Source organism: Nannospalax galili, unplaced genomic scaffold, assembly GCF_000622305.1.
Source record: "Nannospalax galili isolate Female #2095 unplaced genomic scaffold, S.galili_v1.0 scaffold212, whole genome shotgun sequence".
NCBI lineage: Eukaryota > Metazoa > Chordata > Mammalia > Rodentia > Spalacidae > Nannospalax > Nannospalax galili.
In genome coordinates this window covers 1,268,291-1,289,944 of record NW_008333884.1, presented here as the reverse complement: position 1 = coordinate 1,289,944, position 21,654 = coordinate 1,268,291, and the positions used below count along the sequence as shown (strand labels likewise).

The 21,654-nt window shown below is 41.7% G+C and overlaps 1 protein-coding gene and 1 long non-coding RNA gene across 2 annotated transcripts in view; one reads left to right on the top strand and one right to left on the bottom strand.

Moving 5' to 3' along the window:
* The window catches only part of LOC115069552, an 11,754-nt gene extending 6,758 nt beyond the window's left edge, over positions 1 to 4,996 (top strand). The window contains exons 2-3 of the long non-coding RNA XR_003848804.1: positions 1,488 to 1,587; positions 4,957 to 4,996. This is a non-coding gene — a long non-coding RNA (uncharacterized LOC115069552). The remainder of the gene's footprint in view (positions 1 to 1,487; positions 1,588 to 4,956) is intronic.
* A 12,369-nt stretch (positions 4,997 to 17,365) lies between these two features.
* Efcab5 (EF-hand calcium binding domain 5) overlaps positions 17,366 to 21,654 on the bottom strand; it is a 134,958-nt gene continuing 130,669 nt past the window's right edge. Inside the window, exon 22 of the mRNA XM_029561475.1 lies at positions 17,366 to 17,372. Within this exon, the coding sequence (XP_029417335.1) occupies positions 17,366 to 17,372 (7 nt within the window). The remainder of the gene's footprint in view (positions 17,373 to 21,654) is intronic.

Below are 21,654 nucleotides of genomic sequence, written 5' to 3'. Positions count from 1 at the left end.
GAAGGGGGAGGTTTGACAGGGGCTACTCCCTCCTGTTAAGCCCTTGGCCCCCCCCCCCCCCCCCACCCACCTAATTTTAAAAATCTCCCCGCCTTCCCCATCCCCCAAAAACCCCCAGCCAGCAGCCTGAAGGAGGGACAGCTTCTCTATCCCCAAGGGAACTATCCCGTTTCCTCTGCTAATAAATTCTATCCTGTCATAGTTCTTGTCTGTGACTCGATTTACCTATCCCAGTTTTATCTATCACCAAGTACTAGGATTATAGGTGTGTGCCACCACATCCAGCTGAGTACTTTTTATATTAGCCTATTTCACAAGTTGGCTTCACTTTGGTAGGTGGTGAGCTCTAATTTGAAACAGTTCTGGCTGGAGAGGGAGTCACATGAAACAAAATACCGTCACTCAAAGCGGCCTCCTCAGCTGAGGTCTGTGAGGACCATCTAAATTTAGACAATAGATGGAGAGGAGGTAAAATGTGTTAATGAGTAGACTAGGAAATACTTACCGAGCTGCTTTAGAAAAGAGAAACAGGCCCTACTGTACTTAATTGATCTTGTTAGGTGAAAAAAGTTATTCATTTGTCTATTTGTTTAAATTGGGTCTCATCTATCTCATGGTAGCTTCAGAAGTTGCCATGGGGCCAAGAAACACCAACTTGTGACCCTCCAGCCTTCACCTCCTGAGTGCTGGGATTACAGATATGGGCCACCACACACAAGTTTATGTGGTGCTCAGGATCAAACCCAGGGCTTTGAGCCATGCTAGCCAAGTATTCTACTGAGGTACATTCTCAGCCTATTTATTTATTTTTGTGACAGCAACTCATCTAGCCTAGGCTGGACTTGAACTCCCAATTCTTCCTATCTCTGCTACTGAGTGCTGGGTTTACAGGTGTTTGCCACCATGTCTGGCTTAGCTTGGTCTTTATATTAAGATTATATGGGGCAGGGGGAGCTAGAGATACAGTGCAGCAGTTAAGAGCACGTGCTGCTCTTGCAGAAGACCCAGATTTGGTTCCCAGCACCCACATGGTGACTCACAACCACCTAACTCCAGTTCTAGGGGGTCTGATACCCTCTTCTGGCCACCCCAAGCATCAGGCACGCACGTAGTGGACATTCATACATGCAGGCAAAAATTCGTACATATAAAATGAAAATCTTAAAAAAAAAAAAAGTGGAACTCCATTTCTACTTTATCATATTGCCTTCTCACCCTGAATTCTATTTGGTGCGGAAACCTGGGTAGGGTTTTGGGGTCCTGAGCCCCAGCCCTTCCCTCCAGGTGACCTTTCCTATAATTCTCCCTTCAAGACCCATCCCAGTGGGAGCATGGCCACCCTCCAGACTCACTATATGGACTAAACAGCCTCCAAACTCGACCTATAGCCCTAGCTTTCCAGGCCTCTGTCTTCCTGAGTGGTGCAAGTGGGTTTAGGGGTTTTATTGGTGTGCCACCGTAAACCCAGTTTGGGTTCTCTCTTACAGCCTTCCTCTTTCATTGCCTCATCTATCCACTGGCATTCAGATCAGAGGCTCCTCACCATTTGTCTCATGGATGCACTCAAACACCATCCAACTGGGTAAGGTAAGACCAGTCCTGATCTAGAGGGGTCCCAGATCTTGGCCCCACCTGGGAACTCCAGGAGTCCCAAGGGAGTCCCCACTCTGGCCTTTGTCTCCTTTCTGAATCTTCACAAGGTGGGAATGCTCCCATCTGAGGATCTTGACCCCACTTGGGACTCTAGGAGTCACCACCTCTGGCTTTTCCCTTTCCTAAATCTTCACAAGATGGGGAGGCTCCCTTCTGAAGATTGGGACACTACTCTGACTGTCCTCCAAACTCTGGGTGATAATCCAGATAATGAGAACAGTCTCCTCTAAACCTTACCCTGCCCTAAAAAATCGCCCCAAAATGGGCTCCGAATTGTTGGTGCTCTTAGCCTAAATCCGGCTTCAATAGCAGTGAACAATCGTCATAGAGGGCCTGAATTCAGCACTTTCTCATTTCAATATCCTATTTTGGATAACTACACTCAACAAAATGGCAAGTAGTCTGAGGCTTTCTTCACCCTCCTAGCTCATCTCTCTCTTTACCTTAGCTTTCCCAGTCACACACAAATGCTGACAGGTTTTGCCAGCAAAACTTGTCCTTGCTCCCACCTTTCCCCTGTGTTCCTCTGGGCAAATTCCAGCTCCTTCTTTGCAAACTCCTTCTATCTGCCTCTTTGCAAATTCTTAGGACTGGTGGCTCCATCCCCAGAGGTCACTCACTTTTCTCCACCTTGTGCAGCTCTGGGGCTTCTCTCCATGTTCCATGGCCCACACCCTGGCCATGGTTCATAAAGCTGGTTCTGCCTCCTGACTGCTGGCAAGGGTTTTTGTGTGTCTTTCCTGTCACTTTTCTCTACGGCTTTTGTCGGTCCTTCAAGGTCTGTTGTCCACTGTCTGCAAGTCTTCTTGCGACTACACCAAAAACCTCTGACGCTGCACCAGTCTTTTTCTGGCCCTTCTGCCAGTTGCAGGTGGTAAAAACCACAGCAAATGTTCTACTTTATTGCAAATGTTTTCTTACCTCCAAACTTAATAAAGGGCCTAGCCTAATCCCTTTTGTCTCATTTGGCCCCATGTTTCTGTCCACTGCCCCACTGCTATCTGATACAGCTTGTCATGCGTCTCAAATCTCGCAATTCTTTTTGTTTTGTTTTTGTGTGTGTGTGTTTTTTGAGACAGGGTCTCCCTGTAGCCCCAGCTGACCTGGAACTCACTATGTAGACCAAGCTGGCCTTGAACTCACAGAGATCACCTGCCTCTGCCTCCCAAGTGCTGGAACTACAGGCGTGCACCACCAAGCCCAGCAATATAAGATAATTTTAACAGATGATTACTCCTGCTCCAGGGTGTAATTTCTCCTATGGAAAATTTGCTCTTCTGAGATGCTTAAACTCTTTATTCCAAGGATTAAAGAAAAGATCACTTATCTCTGTACTTTTAGATATATTTTGTATAATAGAAACATTTTAAAGATTTTTAGGATGTTTGTGATCACTATATTGCCTCTTTAAAGCCAACAGGTTTGTCAAGGTCCATGTCTTTGCCAGGCTTATGTAAAAACATCTCTAAACATTTAAGAAAACTGCTTCAAGATTTACAAACACATCTTGAAGTTTAAGACATCTTAAAAGTTTGTAAATAATGTGTTAATTGTTCATCTCTGTGCTTAAATATAACTAAATTCTCACAACAAATGCTAAGTTTGTAAATGCTATTATGTCTATGGCTGGATGTTTCCAGAACAGAAGGGATAATAAGAATGTTTGAGCAAGTTTATTAAAGGTCTGAGTAAGTTTATAGAGATACTGAGCTAGTATTAAAGTAACTGCTGTTGCAGCCAAAAAATTTCAGTCTACTCCTCGCTTGTGCTGCACACCCAGTTGCAGTCTTAGATTGAATGGATACAAACAAGTATTGGGGTTACCTGTAGCTTCTGGAAAAGATCCTTTGTGTTCCTCTACATTATTGCAAGTATTACTTTTGCTGTTTTCCTTTGCCCATAACAAGATAATTTGGCTCAAGAGGAGCTAGGTTTTGCCTCCCTGGACCAGATGGGAAAAGTCAAGAAGGAAACAGTGTTGGTGATCTTGGTCTGAATCTTGATCAACTTATTCCTTCCCTGTCTGTAGGTATATGATATGACCCCCCACACACACTTTGCCCATAATCAACAGGAAATAATCAGATGAGGACTACACCCACATTCTTCTCTTTTTATGTCTTCAGGGTCTAGAGACAGACCTGAGGGAATTATTTTAAATCCCTTTCCTGGGCCATGCCTACTTGATCTATGATTTTTTTTTTTCTTTTCTTTTTTTAATCTGTGATGTTAAATCTCTTCCACTCAAGGTTTATTCAAGAATATCTGAATTTTTGTTAAAGCTTTATCTCTCTATATGTATTACACAGTAATTAAAAATACCAGATGGTGTAACTAACCTTCTTGGATAATTTTTTTTTTAATTTTATTTTTATGTGTATGTGCGTATCGCCTGCATGTAGGTAAGTGTACCCATGCCCTGCAATGCCCGTGGAGGTCAGAAGAGGCTGTTGGATCCCCTGGGACTGAAGTTACAGACAGTTGTTAGCTGCCATGTGGATGCTGGGATTCGAACCCAGGTCTTCTGCAAGAACAACCAGTGTCCTTAACTGCTGAGCCATCTCTCCAGCCCCTTCTTGAATATTTAATAATCATTCTTAGAGGTTTATACTAATCTGGTCAAAAGGACTTAAAGGGAAAATTTTTGGTCCTTGCCCTACAAGGTTGACTAAGTCCCAGGGGACTATGGGACATCTCTCAAAGTATCCCGTAACTGTGATGAGTCACCTGTCCTCTTGTTCAGTGAGGTCATGAAGACCTCACTAGAGGTACTCAAACCAGTGTCCAGTGTACAAGGAGGGGGGTTAGCACAAAGGAAAGTTTCCTCCATACTTCCAAGTGAAGCCACAATTAAGCAGGGCCTTCTGACTTATCCTCACATAAGAAGGAACTAGTAAAAGGAAAGTCAAAGGAGCCAGGGGCTTCCTCCAAAGCCCAAGTGACCCCTGAGGATCAGATCATCAATTGACTTTGAAAAATAAAAAATTGGTTATTTGGGCCAACTGTATGATCTAAAACACCCAAAAGGAAAGTACAACCAAAAATTAAAATGATCAGTATGTTTCTTTTAGAGTCTGAGGGGCTGTGTATCCTAGAAATTAGGCTTAAAAGTTTGTATAAAATGTTATTTTGAAAATTCTCACTATAATTTTCTCCTTGATAAGAAAATACTACTCAGGTGTAAAACTTCAGATTTTGGCCTAGTTCACTGCAGTGCCTACCTGCAGCTAAGAAAGACAAGCTCACTATTGTTCTTACCTAAAAATTAAATGATGGCTAAATTTCTTCTGTCTCTCTGTCTAGAAGCCATTTGGGAGGGAGCTCACACTGTGATTCTAGCCACTCCAACAGCTATCAAAGTGCCTGAAAGCAGATCCTGAGTTTATCACTCTCAAGTCCAGCTGTGGCAGTCAAAAGAAAAATGAGGAGGAACCCAATCAATGGATGCTTTTGGAAGCCCTCATCAAGAAATTTTAATGGACTTTGATGTGGACATTTAAAATTCACCCTGTTCCGAGTTTTCCTGGTTCGCTGCCTAGAACCTGTGCCTAACTACTCTTGCCTTTACTTATCCTTTGCATCTCCTTCCAGGCACCAGCCAAGAACTTTCTTTTCTCTCTATAGCTAACAGTTATGCCTTTGGGGGGTCTTTTAAGTAGATTTACTGAAGGGGTACCCCAAATTGCCACTCTCCACACCTCTATTCAGCATTTAAGAAGCCAGAGTGGGCTGAGTGTGGTGGCTCATGACTTTAATCCCAGCACTCGGGAGGCAGAGGCGGGCTGATCTATGTGACTTCAAGGCCAGCCCAGTCTACATATTGAGTTCCAGGCCGGCTGGGGCTACAGGGAGACCCTGTGTCAAAAAGACCAAAAAAAAAAAAAAAAAAAAAAAAAGAAGAAGCCAGAGTGGTCAGTGCCCCAATTCCCTATGGGCAATTAGGGTTACCTCTTCAGAGGGAGGAATAATAAGAATAGGAGGTATAAATTGGCCAGGCAGCTTTAGTATGAAGACCTCCAAAAGAAAAATGAGTAGTTTCTGACTGAAAGCTGGAAATTTCTTTTGATCTGGCAGTTAATGTATCCTGAGGCTATGAATGTCAGAACTATCTAATCCAAAGGTGTCTCTAGTTTCACCTTAGCTAAGGTTGGGGATGCCAACAAGAGGTTCTGTTTTTTTCCCATACCTCTCTCTTTTTCCTGAAGTAATTTCCTATTCCTGGAAGAGGGCATGACCAGAACGTCAATGGACCTGGATACCTGGAATGAGGACTGGACTCATGATGAGCTGGTCAGCTCATCACCACTCCCTCTTCTAAATCCTTATTGACTCCTGAGTAATGGGATCATTGTACTATGCTTAATCAACTGTTGTCTCCAAAGATTCTTACAGAATCTGCTGACTGTTCTTGTAGAAGACCCAGGTTTGAATCTCAGCAGCCACATGGCAGGTAACAACGGTCCGTAACTCCAGTCCCAGGGGATCCGACAGTCTCTTCTGTCCTCCGTGGGCATTGCATAACATGGGTGCACTTACCTACATGCAGGCAATACACACACACACACACAGAGACACACAGACACACACACACACACACAAAGAGTGGAAAAAGGAGGCTGCATTCCTTTCTTTTTATGTCTTCAGGGTCTGGAATGAAGGAAAATCAGACTAACATGACTGAAGGAACTGACCATCTGCCCCCGGCCCCCCCACTCCAGGAGGGAGATAAATCTATTTCAGAACACATATGCCCCCTAGCAAAAGACATCTGGTTTCTTATTAGCCTTCCTAAAAATCTGGTTCCTTATCAACCCCTTATCAGAACCCCCCCATTGCTCCTTCTCTGATCCCAGGGAGGAGCATAACACCGTCCAAGAAGGCATGCCCCACCTTCTGGGATTCAGGAAGGCATGACCCCCTTTCTGGGATTTTCTGGGCCCACTTATAAATCCCAGACCTCTCTCACCCCCAACGCCCAACCTCTATATCCTCGGGAAGATTGTGTGCCCCTCACAGCTAATAAAGCTATCTGTATCTTTCGGGGGGAAAAAAAGCACATACTGCTCTTGGAGAAGTTCAGTTCCCAGCACCCATACCAGGTGGCTCACAATTGCCTTAACTCCAACTCCAGGAGAGCCAACACATCTGGCCTCTTTGGGCACTGCCGCTCACATGCACAGACCCACACATAGATATATACACACATAGCATAATTTTAAAAATTAAAAAAACTGGGTCCATGCCGGGCGTGGTGGCGCACGCCTTTAATCCCAGCACTCGGGAGGCAGAGGCAGGCGGATCTCTGTGAGTTTAAGGCCAGCCTGGTCTACATAGTGAGTTCCAGGCCAGCTGGGGCTACAGGGAGACCCTGTCTCAAAAAGACCAAAAAAAAAAAAAACTGGGTCCGCCAAATCTATTAAAATTTTTTTTTTTATTTTTTAAATTACATTTAGTGTGTGGGTAGGTGTGTGGGGGTTTCAGAAGATAACTTACAGGAATCAGTTCTCTCCTTATACCATGTGGTTCCCAGGGATTGTCTCTAAGTGGTCAGGCTTGACAGTGCCTTTACTTGCTGGACCATTTGGCTGGCCCTCAAAAAGTTTTGTGTAGCAGCATTTTAGTAGGTTCTAGTCTAGTCAACCTTTTTTTTTTTTTTTGGTTTTTTTGAGAGAGGGTCTCCCTACCAGCGGACCTAAATTTGCTAAGTAGACCAGGCTGGCCTTGAACTCACAGAGATCTGCCTGCCTCTGTCTCCTGAGTACTGGGATTAAAGGCATGTGCCACCATGCCTGTAGTCAAACTTTTAATTACATAGGCTATTCTTTGTACTCAATTTAGTTGTTGAAGGTGGTGGTGGTGGTGGTGTTTTTTAGTACTGGAGATTGAACCTAGGGCTTGATACATACTAGGCATCCATTCGAACTATTTGTCTAGTTCTCTTTAATTTTTTTTTTTTGAGACAGTATCACTAACTTGTCTAAGTAGGCCTAGTCCTTGAACTTAGATCCTCCTACCCCAGTCTCCCAAGTAGCTGAGATTACAGACCTGCACCACCAGACCCAGCAGATACTGAAATTTTTGTTAAATATAAATATCTTTCTCCATGAAAAAGGAAACTCTTAAAGAATAGTATTTTATTAGATGAGTAATAAATAAATTTAACTAGTCTGGATTGTTGCTTGCTTAATTCTAGTTTCCAAAGGATGTAGAATGGTTGTTAGCCATGTACAAAATTGAGAAAGCATTAGTGAGTTGTGTAGGGTGCTGGCAAGGGACATGTATGTGTTAGGGTTCCAAATAGCAGCTCCCCCCGCCCGCCCCCAACAGGGACCTACAGACTTTGGAGCCTGGAAAAGGGAACTTAGCTGATAAGCACCTTGACCTTTGAGGTCAAGAAGAACAAACTCTGCTGAGAAGCAGCCTGCCTTTCCTCTGACCTCCAAAGATAAGATAAGCAGATTTCCTCTTATCTTAAGAGGGAAAAAGTAAACACTTCCCGGCCCTAACCCCCCCTGCCTCCCCCCCCCTAAGTTCCCCCCCAAACAATCCCCCCTTCCCCCCCCCAAAGCCCCCATATATAAAGTCCCAGCTCACAACCTGTGAGCTGACATTTTTCCCTTCCCCGAGGGAAACGTGTCCCGTGCGAAATAAAGCTGTATCCCGCTGAGAATTCTATCTGTGCCTCGGTGCCTCATCCATCCGCTCGTGCCCGCCTCCTCCCCCCCCCTAAGTTCCCCCCCAAACAATCCCCCCTTCCCCCCCCCAAAGCCCCCATATATAAAGTCCCAGCTCACAACCTGTGAGCTGACATTTTTCCCTTCCCCGAGGGAAACGTGTCCCGTGCGAAATAAAGCTGTATCCCGCTGAGAATTCTATCTGTGCCTCGGTGCCTCATCCATCCACTCGTGCCCGCCCGCTCTCTACTTATCAGTATGAAATTAGGACATATGGGTGCTAGGTCTACCTTGCTGCTCCCTTTAAAAATGCACATAATTTTTTTTACAAATTTTAAAAATGCATCATTAAAAATCTGAAAGTTGCTAGTAGTATGAATTCCTATGATGTTTGCTGTGCACAAGAAATTAAAGAAACCATTAAATATGTAGCAGTATTCACCATCAAAGTCTTTAGAATATAACTGTAGTCTTCTCCCTCTCTTCTGTCACCTTTGGAGGTACATAATTCCTCACCTCCCAGTCATAGTGAGCTTTGTCACTTGTGGTATCTTCAAACTTCAACTTTTGCTTTGCAGATGTGGTCGTCCATCTCTTGGAACATTTCTTAAAAGAACTCGAAGAAATTGACAGAAAAATTGTGTGTTTCTTCTTGTCCTCTCCCCAGCAACTCTGCACAAAAAAGGCATAGGAGGAGAGTTTGCTGCTTGGCTTGTTGGGGTCTTCTTTACCCAGGATGAACTTTCCCCTCAGAGTCTGGCTTGTAGCAGATCCAGCTGAGGCACTTTCTTCCCAGGGCTTTGGTAGTGAGCTGCCTATCTTGCTTCTTACTAGCTATTGTGAACTGGCAACTCATTCATTCTGTGAGCCTGTTTCCTCATTTATAAAATGGAGATAATGTCAGAATGACCTACTTTATTGGGGGAATCAAGTGAAGGAGTTTATGAAAAATGCTTCAAACAAGGTAGATGCCATGAAGGAGTTGAGAATATATGCATTGGTAGAGTGCTTATCGAGCATGTAGCAAACCCTGTGTTCAGTCTCCAGAGCCCTATAAACTAGGCCTGGTAACACATGCCTGTAATCTCAGCACTTAGGAGGTAGTAGCAGAAGAATCAGGAGTTTAAAGTAATTTTCAGCTGTTTAGTTCAAGGCCAGCCCGGGCTACATGAGACCCTGTCTCAAAAATAATAAAATGTGAGCTGGAGAGATGGCTCTGCACTGGTTGCTCTTGTAGAAGACCTGAGGTTGGTTCCCAGCATCCACACAGAGACTAACAACCATCCCTAACTCCAGTTCCAGGGAATCCAGCACCATCTTCTGGCCTCCTCAGGCATTGTATGACACAGGTGCAGTTACATACATACAGGCAAAACACTCATACACATAAAATAAACCAAAAATTAAAATGCCATGAAAATATATAATGTTGATTATTAAGCTATAGTGAATTTGATCCCCATGATAACAATTAAGAACACAGCATTCTGCAATCTTCTCTTATTTGCTGTCTAGAATGTCATTTGTATTCACAGTAAACTCTTTATAAGCTTGTTATGAAGCCATCGAATATGTGGCTATCAGTTTAATATCTTCAAGAACATTGCCTCTAGAAATGTCGCTGCAAATGCCTGAAAATGTCTCCTTCCAATATAAATGACTGATAGGGGTAATGTTGGGCATGAGCTCATTCAAGAGAGAAGAGCTGGTAATAATACCACCATCTTATCAGGGAAGGGCAAAAGGGGGCTCCACTCTCCAAGTATAAGTTATTTGGAATACATCACATTCTGTCAATCTAATAAAGAAAATAAAGTTTAATTTCCCAAAATTTTATTAAAAAATGGACTGTCATCAGATATCTTATTGCAAAGATGAAATCTCACAGCATCAAAGGAAAGTTTGCTGGAATAAGCTTTAAGAAAATAGATGTTCTTCTATAGAACTTGAGGGGTTTTGTTGTTTAAAAAATGATGTTTGCCGGGTGTAGTGGTACATGCGTGTAGTCCCACCACTTGGGAGGCAGAGGCAGGTGGATCTCTGTGAGTTCAAGGCCAGCCTGGTCTACATAGTGAGTTCCAGGACAGCTGGGGCTACAGGGAGACCCTGTCTCAAAAAGAAAAAACAAAAACAAAAACAAAAACAAAAAGATTTTTTTTTTTATTCTGTGAGTCATGGACATTTTCCCACAAGAATTTCTGTTCATTAAAATGAAAGGCAGGATACCTACCTGTAATCAGAGCATGTAGGAGGCTGAGGCAGGTATATTGAGATTTCCAGGCCAGCCTGGGCTACATATCTAGTTCCAGGCCAGCCTCAGAAATATAAGGGTACCCTGCCTCAAATAGAGACACTAACAGGAATATAAAAATGATTTTTAAGTTGTTAAGGAAAGGGGAGAGATGAAAGGGGGGACAGTGGAGAGGTAGTGTTCAGATAAGTCTTTGAAAAATCTGAAAAACAATTACAAGTTAATTTTTAAAAATCTTTATTATTTGGTACTCTTTTGATGTAAAAAAATGCCATTTCTCCTCCCAAATCCTCAGTACTTTTTACTTTGTAGTTTAAAATAATGGAAAACAACTATTGTCAACCATTGTAGGCTCATGGCATGTACAAAGCTAAAACTAAAAGGGAACTTTCAAATACATTGTTACATCTTTAGGTGCATTTGGTTACAGTTACCTTTATTGGATGCTTTTTAGATTAAATTTCTCCTCAGGTAGTACTTCTGGTTTTAGAAAGTGCTGAAGTAAATGTCTCCGAGCAGACTGTGTCTATGTGGCATTCCTTTCTAGTTAGAAGTACTTTATAGTTTAGTTAACAACATTGAACAAAAATCAAAATATCCTAAATTCAGTACCAATCCCATCAGCTTTTCTCTGGCAAGGTTTTCTTTGGCATTTTTGCATATATATACTTGTCATATTTAGAGGGCAGTGGAGGTAAAATAGAACTATTTTGTGTTTTGTTTAGTTCCATGAGAATTGAACAAATGTTTATCCAGTGATATAGGAGTTCTATGACAGTATTGCCAAATTTCCATACTTCAGTTCTGGAATGACCTGCATCAAGAAAAAGAAATGTTAGTATAATGTTGTACTTTAATTATTAAGAAAATAAATTCTATCAGGGCGTGGTAGTACACTCCTTTAATCCCAGCACTGGGGAGGCAGAAGGAGGTGGATCTCTGTGAAAGGCCGGCCTGGTCAACATGGTAAGTTCCAGGACAACTGGGGCTACAGGGAGACCCTATCTCAAAGAAAAAGAAAAAAAGAAATTCTAACATTAGGATTAAAATTCATTGGATCTGTTGTGAATCAAACTCATAGCAGTATCTTGTTTAAATATGTAATTATAAGAATATGGATAGGCCGGGCATGGTGGTACATGCCTTTAATCCCAGCCTAGGGAGGCAGAGGCATGGATCTCCGTAAATTCAAGGCCAGTCTGGTCTATATAAGCAAGTTCCAGGACAGCTGGGGCTACAGGGAAACCCTGTCTCAAAAAGACAAAAAAAAAAAAAAAAAAAAAAAAGGATAGATATATTTTGATATATTCATGTAATAGAATCATGCATAGCAGTTAACAGGGAAAGCATTACTTATATGATGTACAAAATATATATATTGGGGTACAATTTTTTAAAATATTTTATTTTTATTTTATGCATATGAAAGTTCCAGGACTTTCGTATTGCCTGCATTTATGTGAGTGCACCCGTGTTGTGCAATGCCACGGAGGTCAGAAGAGGGCTTCGGATTCCCCTGGAACTGGACTTAAGGACGGTTTGTAGCCGCCATGTGGGTGCTGGGAATCAAATTCAGGTCCTCTGCAAGACCAGTCAGTGTTCTTATATATATATATATGCCATAATGCCAGTTCCAAGGGATCTGCCGCCCTCTTGTGGCCTCTGCAAGCATTTCATGGCATAGGTGTACTTAAATGCAGGCAATACACTTATACACATAGAATAAAAATGATAAAATATTTTTAAAATATTTGCTCTTCTTTCAGTATTTCTTACTCACAGGTCTAGTTTTATTTTTTTTATTCCTAGTGTAACTCAGTGCCTACCCCAATAAATATTTGCTGATTTGAATTAAATAAACTATTATATATACATAAAATTGAGTAAAATTTGAATATTATCTATCTAAGATCTTATTAAGCACAGTTACAATTATCTATTAGAATTTTAAAACATTTTTAGGGGCTGGAGAGATGGCTCAGCAGTTAAGAATACTGTTCTTGCAGATCTGGGTTCATATCCCAGCACCAACATGGCAGCTAATAACTGTCTGTAACTCCAGTTCCAGGGGATCTGAAAGATTCTTCTGTCCTTTGCGGGAATTACACGACACGGGTGCACTTACCTACACACAGGCAATGCATGCATACACATAAAATAAAAATAATAGATAAAATCTTTTTTAAAAAAAACGCTGCCCCCCATTTTTAAAGATTTTTGTTTTGTTTTGTTTTTTTTGAGACAGGATTTCCCTGTAACCCCAGCTAGCCTGGAAATTGCTATGTAGACCAGGCTGGCCTCAATCTCGGAGATCGGCCTCTACCTCCTAAATACTGGGATTAAAGGTGTGCTCCACCACGTCTAAGATTTTTATTTTTAATTATGTGTGCATGTGTGTGTGTGTCTATGCATGTGAGTACAGGCGCCCATGGACGCCAGAAGCATTGGCTTCCCTGGAGCTGATGTTACAGGCAGTTGTGAGCTGCCTGACATGGTTGCTGGAAATAAAGCGTGGCTCCTCTGGCAGAGCAGTGTGTGCTCTTAACTGCGGAGCCATATGTCCAGCCCCAACACCACATTATTTTTTTATTATATTTTATTTATTTAGTGTGTATGTGTGTGTGTGTGTGTAGGCATGCAGGTGCCACAGCACATGTGTGGCAGTCAGAGGACAACTCACGAGAGTCATTTCTCTCCTGACATGTAAGTCCCAGGGATCGAACTCAGGTCATCAGGCTTGATGGCAGGGGCTTTAACCCACTAAACCATCTTGCCAGCCTCAGACCATAATTTCCTTATCATCTACCTATATAAAGAACAAACTTCCATGAATTGGGCTTGGCCTTACTATGGTTTCAAAGACACAACCAAAGGTGCAGTATCTTACAGGAAAGGCACACACAATGAGAACGTTCACTAGTCTCCATTTTTATTTGAAGCTGACTTTAAAATGTGTTGATACAATTAATTTTCTAAGATTGTCTCTTTTTTCATATTTTATTTTATTTTTTATTTTCTTGGTCTTTTTGAGACAGGGTCTCCCTGTAGCCCCAGTTGTCCTGGAACTCACCATGTAGACCAGGCTGGCCTTGAACTCACAGAGATCTGCCTGCCTCTGCCTCCCGAATGCTGGGATTAAAGGCGTGAGCCACCATGCCCGGCCCTATTTTATTTATTTTATTTTATGTGTATGAGTGTATTGCTTGCATGTATGTAAGTGCACCTGTGTGGTGTAATGCACACTGAGGTCAGAAAAAGGCATTGGATTCCCTAGAATTAGTGTTAAGGACGGTTATTAGCTGCCATGTGGGTGCTGAGAACTGAACCCAAGTTCTCTTCAAGAGCAGCCAGTGCTCTTAATTACTGAGCCATCTCTCCAGTCCCTCAGATTCTCTCTTTTAACACATACACACACACACACACACACACACGCTATCTTTTCTCATTCAATTATAAGTGTTCAATAAATGTTGAATTGAAACAACATTACTTTAAGGAATAATTTAAATTAAGGAATAATTTAATTTGTTTATTTCAAATCCTAAAATTTTCCAGATTATAGCTTAATAAGATTAGTGACAATTATGAATGAAAACAAGAACAGATGTTAGTCATGAGAATACATTAAAAATATCAGATTCATCTTACTTTATGGATAATACTAGGTCAATAAAAATACCTAGTTAAAACATTGAGGGTACATTTGTTCTAAGTGATCCCTCTTTGTGCTAATTAGCTTCCTGGAAACTTTACAAAGTACTATTACAGATTTCCAAAGATTACTTTATCTTAATGTTCCAGTGTTATGAATCTAAATTAAATAAAATCAAAGTTGACCTTAGGACATGCCTAATACCAGTCCCAACTAATTTTCTGAGATAAAACAGCCCTGCTGTGCACCACAGCTTTATTCTGTCTTTCCCAAATCTCTATTGAGAGTTCTGCTCTATCAATGGCTGCCAGTGTTCTTGGCTGAACATTTGAATGTGCAGTCCCCAATCTGCAGCCATTATTAAACTAGTCACCAACTCCTTGGTTATTCAAGTACAGGAGGACGGAGAGAGGGGTTGTTTGCCTCCACAACCCCTTTTGCTTATTTCCAGTCTTACTGTTACCAGGGTCAAAAGCTCTGAACCTGTCTGGGAAGTGGTTCCCGTTTCCCTGTTCCTTCCAGAGACTGATGTAACCTAGGGTCCAATGACTCCTCGAAGGAAACCTGCAGCTGTTGCATTTCCCATTATCGTTGGCTGCTACTGCCCTCTTGCGGTAAGTAGATGCCAGATCCTCGTAGTTTGGCAGATACCTCCCCTCCCCAAGGCCCATTCTCATAAAGGGAAATTCTCAGTATCTCAGAAGATATTTTTATTTCTTCCATAACTCTAAAAAATTATGACCATTTTAATTTTCCTTATAAATGCTCATAGCAAATTTTTGAAAAAATTTAAGCTATAAAGATTTCTGGGTCAACCTCTGAATCTGTTCCGGGGTCTATTCCAAAAGCTTTTATTATGGTATTTTTGTAGGTCCTACTTTAATCAAACTTCTAATTACACAGGGAATCCATTATGCTGGAAACATGAGACTATAAAAAGGATATTTTAAAATTAAACCTCCATTTATGGAACCCTGCTTTAACAGCAGATTAATTAAGCTAAATCTTCTGGGAAACATAGACAATTAGTAAAATCAGGCAAAGCAAAAAGAATGAAATATTTAACTTCAAGTAGAAAAACTAACACATAACTACTTTCAATTAACCCAAAATTTATATTTATTGTTAAATTATTTATTTCAAGAAATGTTTAAACAATGAGCTAAAGGCACTATAAACAAGTCCTATGGCATTTCTCTTGCATCCAAACGGTAGCATTGTTTCAATCCTGAATGTTTACAACTTCAGAGACCTCCTAAATTAACATATAAAAGAAGGCCTGGTTTTGTGGCCCATGCTTTTAATCCCAGCATTCAGGAGGCAGAGGCAAGTGGATCTCTGTGAACTTGAGGCCAGCCTGATCTATATAACCAGTTCCAGGCCAACCAAAGCTATACAGTGAGACCCTGTCTCAACAAATTAAAAATAAATAAATAATAAATATATTTTTAAAAAGAAAAGAAATAAATGAAATGGAGTAGATCAACGTATGTAGTTTTTCTCCCTCCTAAAAATCTTATTTATGGAGCTGGAGAGATGGCTCAGCAGTTAAGAACACTGGTTTTTCTTGCAGAAGACCGGGGTTTGAATCCCAGCACCCACATGGCAGCTAACAACTGTCATAACTCCAGTCCTGGTGGACAGCCTCTTCTGACCTCCACAGGCATTGCATGACACAGGTGTACTTACCTACATATAGGCAATATATACATACACAAAAAATAAAAATGATAAATAAAAAATTTTAAAAATCTTATTTAGGCTAATATAAAAAGATTAAAGAAGAGGAAGAACATAAATTATAAGGATTAGTATATCAGGTAAAGAGGAACACCAATATTTTCCTCTTACTCTCTTCTCCGTAGAGCCTTAGTAACCTTTTCCTCCCATATTCACTCTACCTGATGCCCAGCTCCCAAAGTCACTGTAAAAACTGGAGCAAGGCTAGGGCTGTAGCTCAGTGGTAAATCACTCAACATGTTGTGAGGCCCTGACTTTGATTCCTAGCACTGTATTAAAATTTGTTCTTTAAATCCTGCCAGCAAAATGCCTCAACAGGTAAAGGCACTTGCCACCAAGCTTGACAACCTGAGTTCCTGAATGATGGAAGTTTAGAACTGACTCCTGCAAGTTGTCTTCTGACTGCCACATATGCACTGTGGCACATGTATACTTATACACATACGCACATAGTATACACTAATAAATAAATAAGTGTAAGAAATTTAAAAAATAATTTCCAGGAGTGGTGGTGCACTCCTGTAATTTACCCAGCATTCAAAAGACACAGGCAAGAGGGCTGCTGTGAGTTTGAGTCCATGCTGGTCTACATAGAAAGTTCACACTGCCTCAAAAAACCAAACCCAGGGCTGGAGAGATGGCTTAACAGTTAAGAACAAATACTGCTCTTGTAGAGGACCTGAGTTTGGTTCCCAGTACCCAGGTCAGGTAGCTCACAACTGCAGCTGCAGGGGAAGTAATACCTCTGCCCTCTGTGGGCACCTCACACATGTGAGTATTGCCCTCCCCCTCTAACACACATATATACGTAATTAAAATTAATCAATGTAAGTTTTTAAAAATGAAACAAACCAGATCAGGCATGGTTTATAGGTGAAGTTTAGGAATGATTGGGGTCCCTAGAAAACCTCCCTGCATTATACCACTGGGCAACTTCCTCTTTCAACTCTACAAATATCTCAGAGAGGGTAACAAGGAAAGTCTCCAGCTGAGAGTGACAGTTCTGTGCTGCAAACAGGGAGGGTATGTATATTAAATATGGAGGACTTGTAGACTTCCCCAGTAAGTCCCCTAGATTTTGGAAAGACAAGTTGTTTCCTCTCCAGGCAGGGATCTGGAAGAATCTCAGCATACAGGAAGCTGACAGCCCAAGATAAAGAACTTAAAGATACATATATGCTGGAGGCTTAGTTTACATTTCAGTCACTTCATTCCTAAATAAACAGCTACAGACAGACACTGGAGGAAATTGAGACACAGAAACCCAAACACTAAAAGAAAGAGGAGAAAGATCAGGGAGAAGAAAACTTCAACATATGTTTATCAGTCCCCTTGGGGAGAGAAGATAGATAGGAACAAGAGATTGTAGAAAACAAATACAGAACTCAAGAGTTCTTAGAAGCTAAAACATGAACAAAAAAAGTCAATAGAATTAGTAGATAAGATTGAGAGAATTTATCAGAAAGTAAAGCAACAATCAAAAAGATGGAAAATAGGAGAGAAAATAAAATATTTATTTATCTAGTGGCACTGGGGACCAAGCCTAAAGCTTCAGAAGCAAGCTAGGTAACAGCTCAGCTACTGAGGTATACTATACTCCCCCCAAAATGGGATTTTGAGGGTTGAGTGTAGGAGAGCCAATGTCTGAATAGTGTGTTACAAAGAAGAAACACAGAAAAGGGAGAGCAGGGTCACCATCGGCCTCTAGGTCACCTTTGTGTAAACAAGAAAAAGACACCTGTCCTGGATAAATGCACTGGACACAGCTGAGTGAAGAAAAAAATGTGAAGAAAAGGTGATCCTCTTCCAAGCAAACACAGCTTCAAGCTAAGGCATATAATTTAGTGAGTGGAATCCAGGTTAGATTTTAGCTACCATCCACCTCCTCAGCAGGGCATCTTTGCATAGCATGTAACTTGCTCAGCTGTAAGTAACAACCTTGATACTATGGAGGAAATCAGCGGGGATGTAAGGATCTGAATTTTACAACTGAAAAGAGCCAGCAAGTGCCCAGACCAACAGATAAAAACAAACTCACTTCAAGGCCTATCATTATGAAATTTTACAACTTTGGTGATAAAGGAATGATTCTGTAACTTCTGAAGAGGAGCAAAACAAAAAGGTAACATTATGGAATCAGAAACCAGGTAGGCTTGTGACTTTTCAATCACAGTCTTGGAAGTCAGAAGACAACAGAGACATTTCCACAAAAGGGAGAATGTAGAGTTACTATATGGCCTAGCTATTTCTCTCCTAAGATATACAGGAGTGTAATTAGGTATATATGTGCCCAAGCCAGTCATAGTAGTGCACACCTTTAATCCCAGCACTGGGAGGCAGAGGCAGGTGGATCTCTGTGAGTTCAAGGCCAACCTGGTCTACATAATGAGTTCAGGTCAGGTGGGACTACAGGGAGATCCTGTCTCAAAAAGACAAAAACAAAAAAAAAAAAAAAAAAAAGGGGAAATGGGGACAATGCTCTTAAAAAAAAAAAAAAAAAAAAAAAAAAAAAAAAAAAGTGGCAATGGGAGTAATGTCTTTAAAAATACAAAATATTACAAGAATTACTACTGGAGCTAATGATATAGTACCTTAAAAAAAAAAAGCAAAATTAACCAAGAAAATGGCCAACTATCCTATGAGAGTTTCAAAATAAATCTCAGGAAGGTACCTGCTAAAAAAATCTAAGGACAAGGGAACACTTTGGGTAGAAAAATAAATGTGTGTGTCGGGGAGCATGGGACAGGTCTGAGGCACAGTACAGGAAGACCGGCAAGCCTAGCAGCAAGGGGTCCTACGTGGATGGGGAGAACAGATCTTCAAAAAGGCTGTCAGGTCATGAGACTACTAGGACCTAAGCTTTTAATATACCTAGTACACAGCTGTTGGGAGTTGTCCTTGGAGTCCCTGGGTCCCCCAAAGGGAAGTCTACCTACAACATTTATATGTGAGTGCACAGCCTAAGGAAGTCAGGTCTTCTGATCAGAGCTGTTTGGGGTTCCTTCACAGATGACTGCCTCAACGTACAGGCCGGACACACTGCCTGGAATTCTGGCAGAATATGAACTACTCCTTTCTCAAACTAGGGAGAAATGGGTAAGAGTTGGCAGCAGAAACTCTAGTACAGCATGGGGCTTATCACCAGCCTTAATTCTACTAGGGGCTCTGCTATATAGTCCAGCAGTCCCTCCCCATTCCAGGCAGAACCTATAGATGCTGCTGGTGACATTTCGTGCTGAGTGGGTTTGTCGAATAGGATATTTACTTAAAGCTGAAAGAAGGCCAAGGCTAACTTTGAGCAATAACAGATTCCCTTGCCAGAAGACTTCTCTCCATTTTGTACAAACAGAAAGATGGCTCTAAAGAGCTCCTCTCCCTTTCCCCAAACAGAGATCTTGGAATTTCCTGATAGAATTGCATCTAAAAAGCGCAGAGGATTGGTATCTGGGTGACCAGAACTTTCTTGATTGCCAGAGACTGGTAACACTTTTGGCTGGGTCCCACTTTGTTAACTGCAGTTCTGTTTCCTGCCATTTGAGGACACTGTTGGAAAGCAGAATGCAGTGGGCAACATGTTTGTAGTCAAGGCTGTTGTTCCGGAATGGGCTAAGCTAGTTCAAAGCAGGGGCAAGCAGAGAAGCAGAAATTTGCATGTGTTCTGAGCAGCATGCAATAGTGGGTAGTTCTTACAGGCAAATTGGAGGCAGAGCCTGAAGAGATTCCCTTGAGGCATTGGTTTAGTACCACAGAAGGAGCCATTTGTCTCTCCCCAGGGGATAGGCTTATTAAGGGCACATACCTACAGGGTATAGAGAGTAGAGAGGCCTGTTCCTTATCCTCTATTCTATCTGATGGAGGGACTGGACTGGACATTAGTTGGTGCCTACTTCCTTGTCTAAGAAGGAGAACATCACTCAGAGGGCACAAGGAGCCCTGGCAAGCAGGCTCTGGCTCTAGGTTGAGGGGCTGGCAGGTTGGTGGGGTAGGGTCTCAAGGAGAATACCAGTTAGACAAACCGATCACATATGGGGAGGGTATTGGTGCTGGAGTTCATGGTGGGGGTTAAAGTCTCTCAAAGAAAGAACAGAAACTAGAAGTAGGGGTAGTGTGGGGGGGAACTTAGTCTAGAGTTAGGCATCCTAGAGACACAGACACAGATTTCTCTGGACTTTAAAGCCCCCATGAATAGTTGAACAAGTATAGAATAAGTATATAAAAGTATACAGTGGATTGGCCTTAGTGGTACAGGTCTGTAATTCTAGCTACTCAGGAGACTGAGGTGAGAGGTAGGAGGTTCACAAATTCAAGGTCTGCAGGGCTACAAAATGAATTCAAGGACAGTCTGGGCAACTTTGTGAGACCCTGTCTCAAATAAAAAGTAAACAGAGGATGAGGGGGTATAGTTTAGGGGTAGAATGCTTGCTTACCTAGCATGTATGATGCCTTAGGTTCAATACCTGGTAAAACACACACACACACAGTATACAGTGAACACTATCCATTTTGTTTTTGTTTCCCTTGAACAGAATCTTAGAAGTTATACCTGTGGCACCTGTGGATCCAGAGGCTTCTGTGAATGAATGAACTCAGAGACATGAACTACAGTAGGAGCTATGTTCCAAACAAGAATTCTGAACTGACTCACATTGCTCACAGTCCACATTAACTCATATTCAATTTTTTTTTTTTTTTTTGGTCTTTTGAGGCAAGGTCTCCCTGTAGCTGCAGCTGGCCTGCATTCTCTAATGGAGACCAGGCTGGCTTTGAACTCAGAGAGATCCACCACCACTCCCGGCAATTTGCATTCACTTTTGTGAGTCTCATGTTCTTCCCTATTCTCCAGCACTCCCAACCTCTGGGAGTGTTTCATCTTCTTGGGCAACAGGACCTCTGTGACATCCCCATTCACCTGGCTCACTGCTCAGACACCTCTGTGCTATAGAAAGAAACCTACTGCCTGAGGAGTGTGGCTGTCCTCTCTGGGGTTGCCTTTTCCTTCCACTTGTCCTGGGGAGTCTAGTTCTAAGCCTTTTAGCCTAAAATATGTAACCCAGAAACCCAGAAACTCTCTGGCTTGGTATAGAGACTCCAGAGAGAGTCAGAGAGAGTAAGGTGAGGCTTGGGTTTAGGGACGATTCCTACAGAGACATTTTTACAGTTAATAATTAGCTTTTTTTGAGACAGTCTCACTGTGTAGCCTTGGTTGGCTTGGAATGAACTATGTAAACCAGGCTAGCCTTGAACTTGCGATCCTCCTGCTTCTGCCTTTCACACACAATTAGTTTTTCATAAGTTACAAAGAAGAAAATGCTTTTCTTATTTGGTTAATTTGCATGCATGGCTCAAGGTGTCTAGTGGGGGACATCCATACCAGTGAAGGAAAGTGCCTTTGTGTTTTGATGTGGCTGGGTCGCTTGTCACCTGCAACCTAACAGCCTCTAGATGTGAAGTCCTGCTGATTCTCCTGCTCTGAATGGCCTACATTACTAGTTTCTATATGCTAATGTTCTTTAATTTTATGATCATTTATATTTTCATTTAAATTCCATTTATGAACCATTTGTTTTATGCTAATAAAAATCTCATATATATATTTAAATTATTGTTAAGTGGAAATTTACCTTTGATATGTTTATCAATGATCTGTAAGTTAACTTCCTCATAGCTAGCAGTTGGATCAAAGA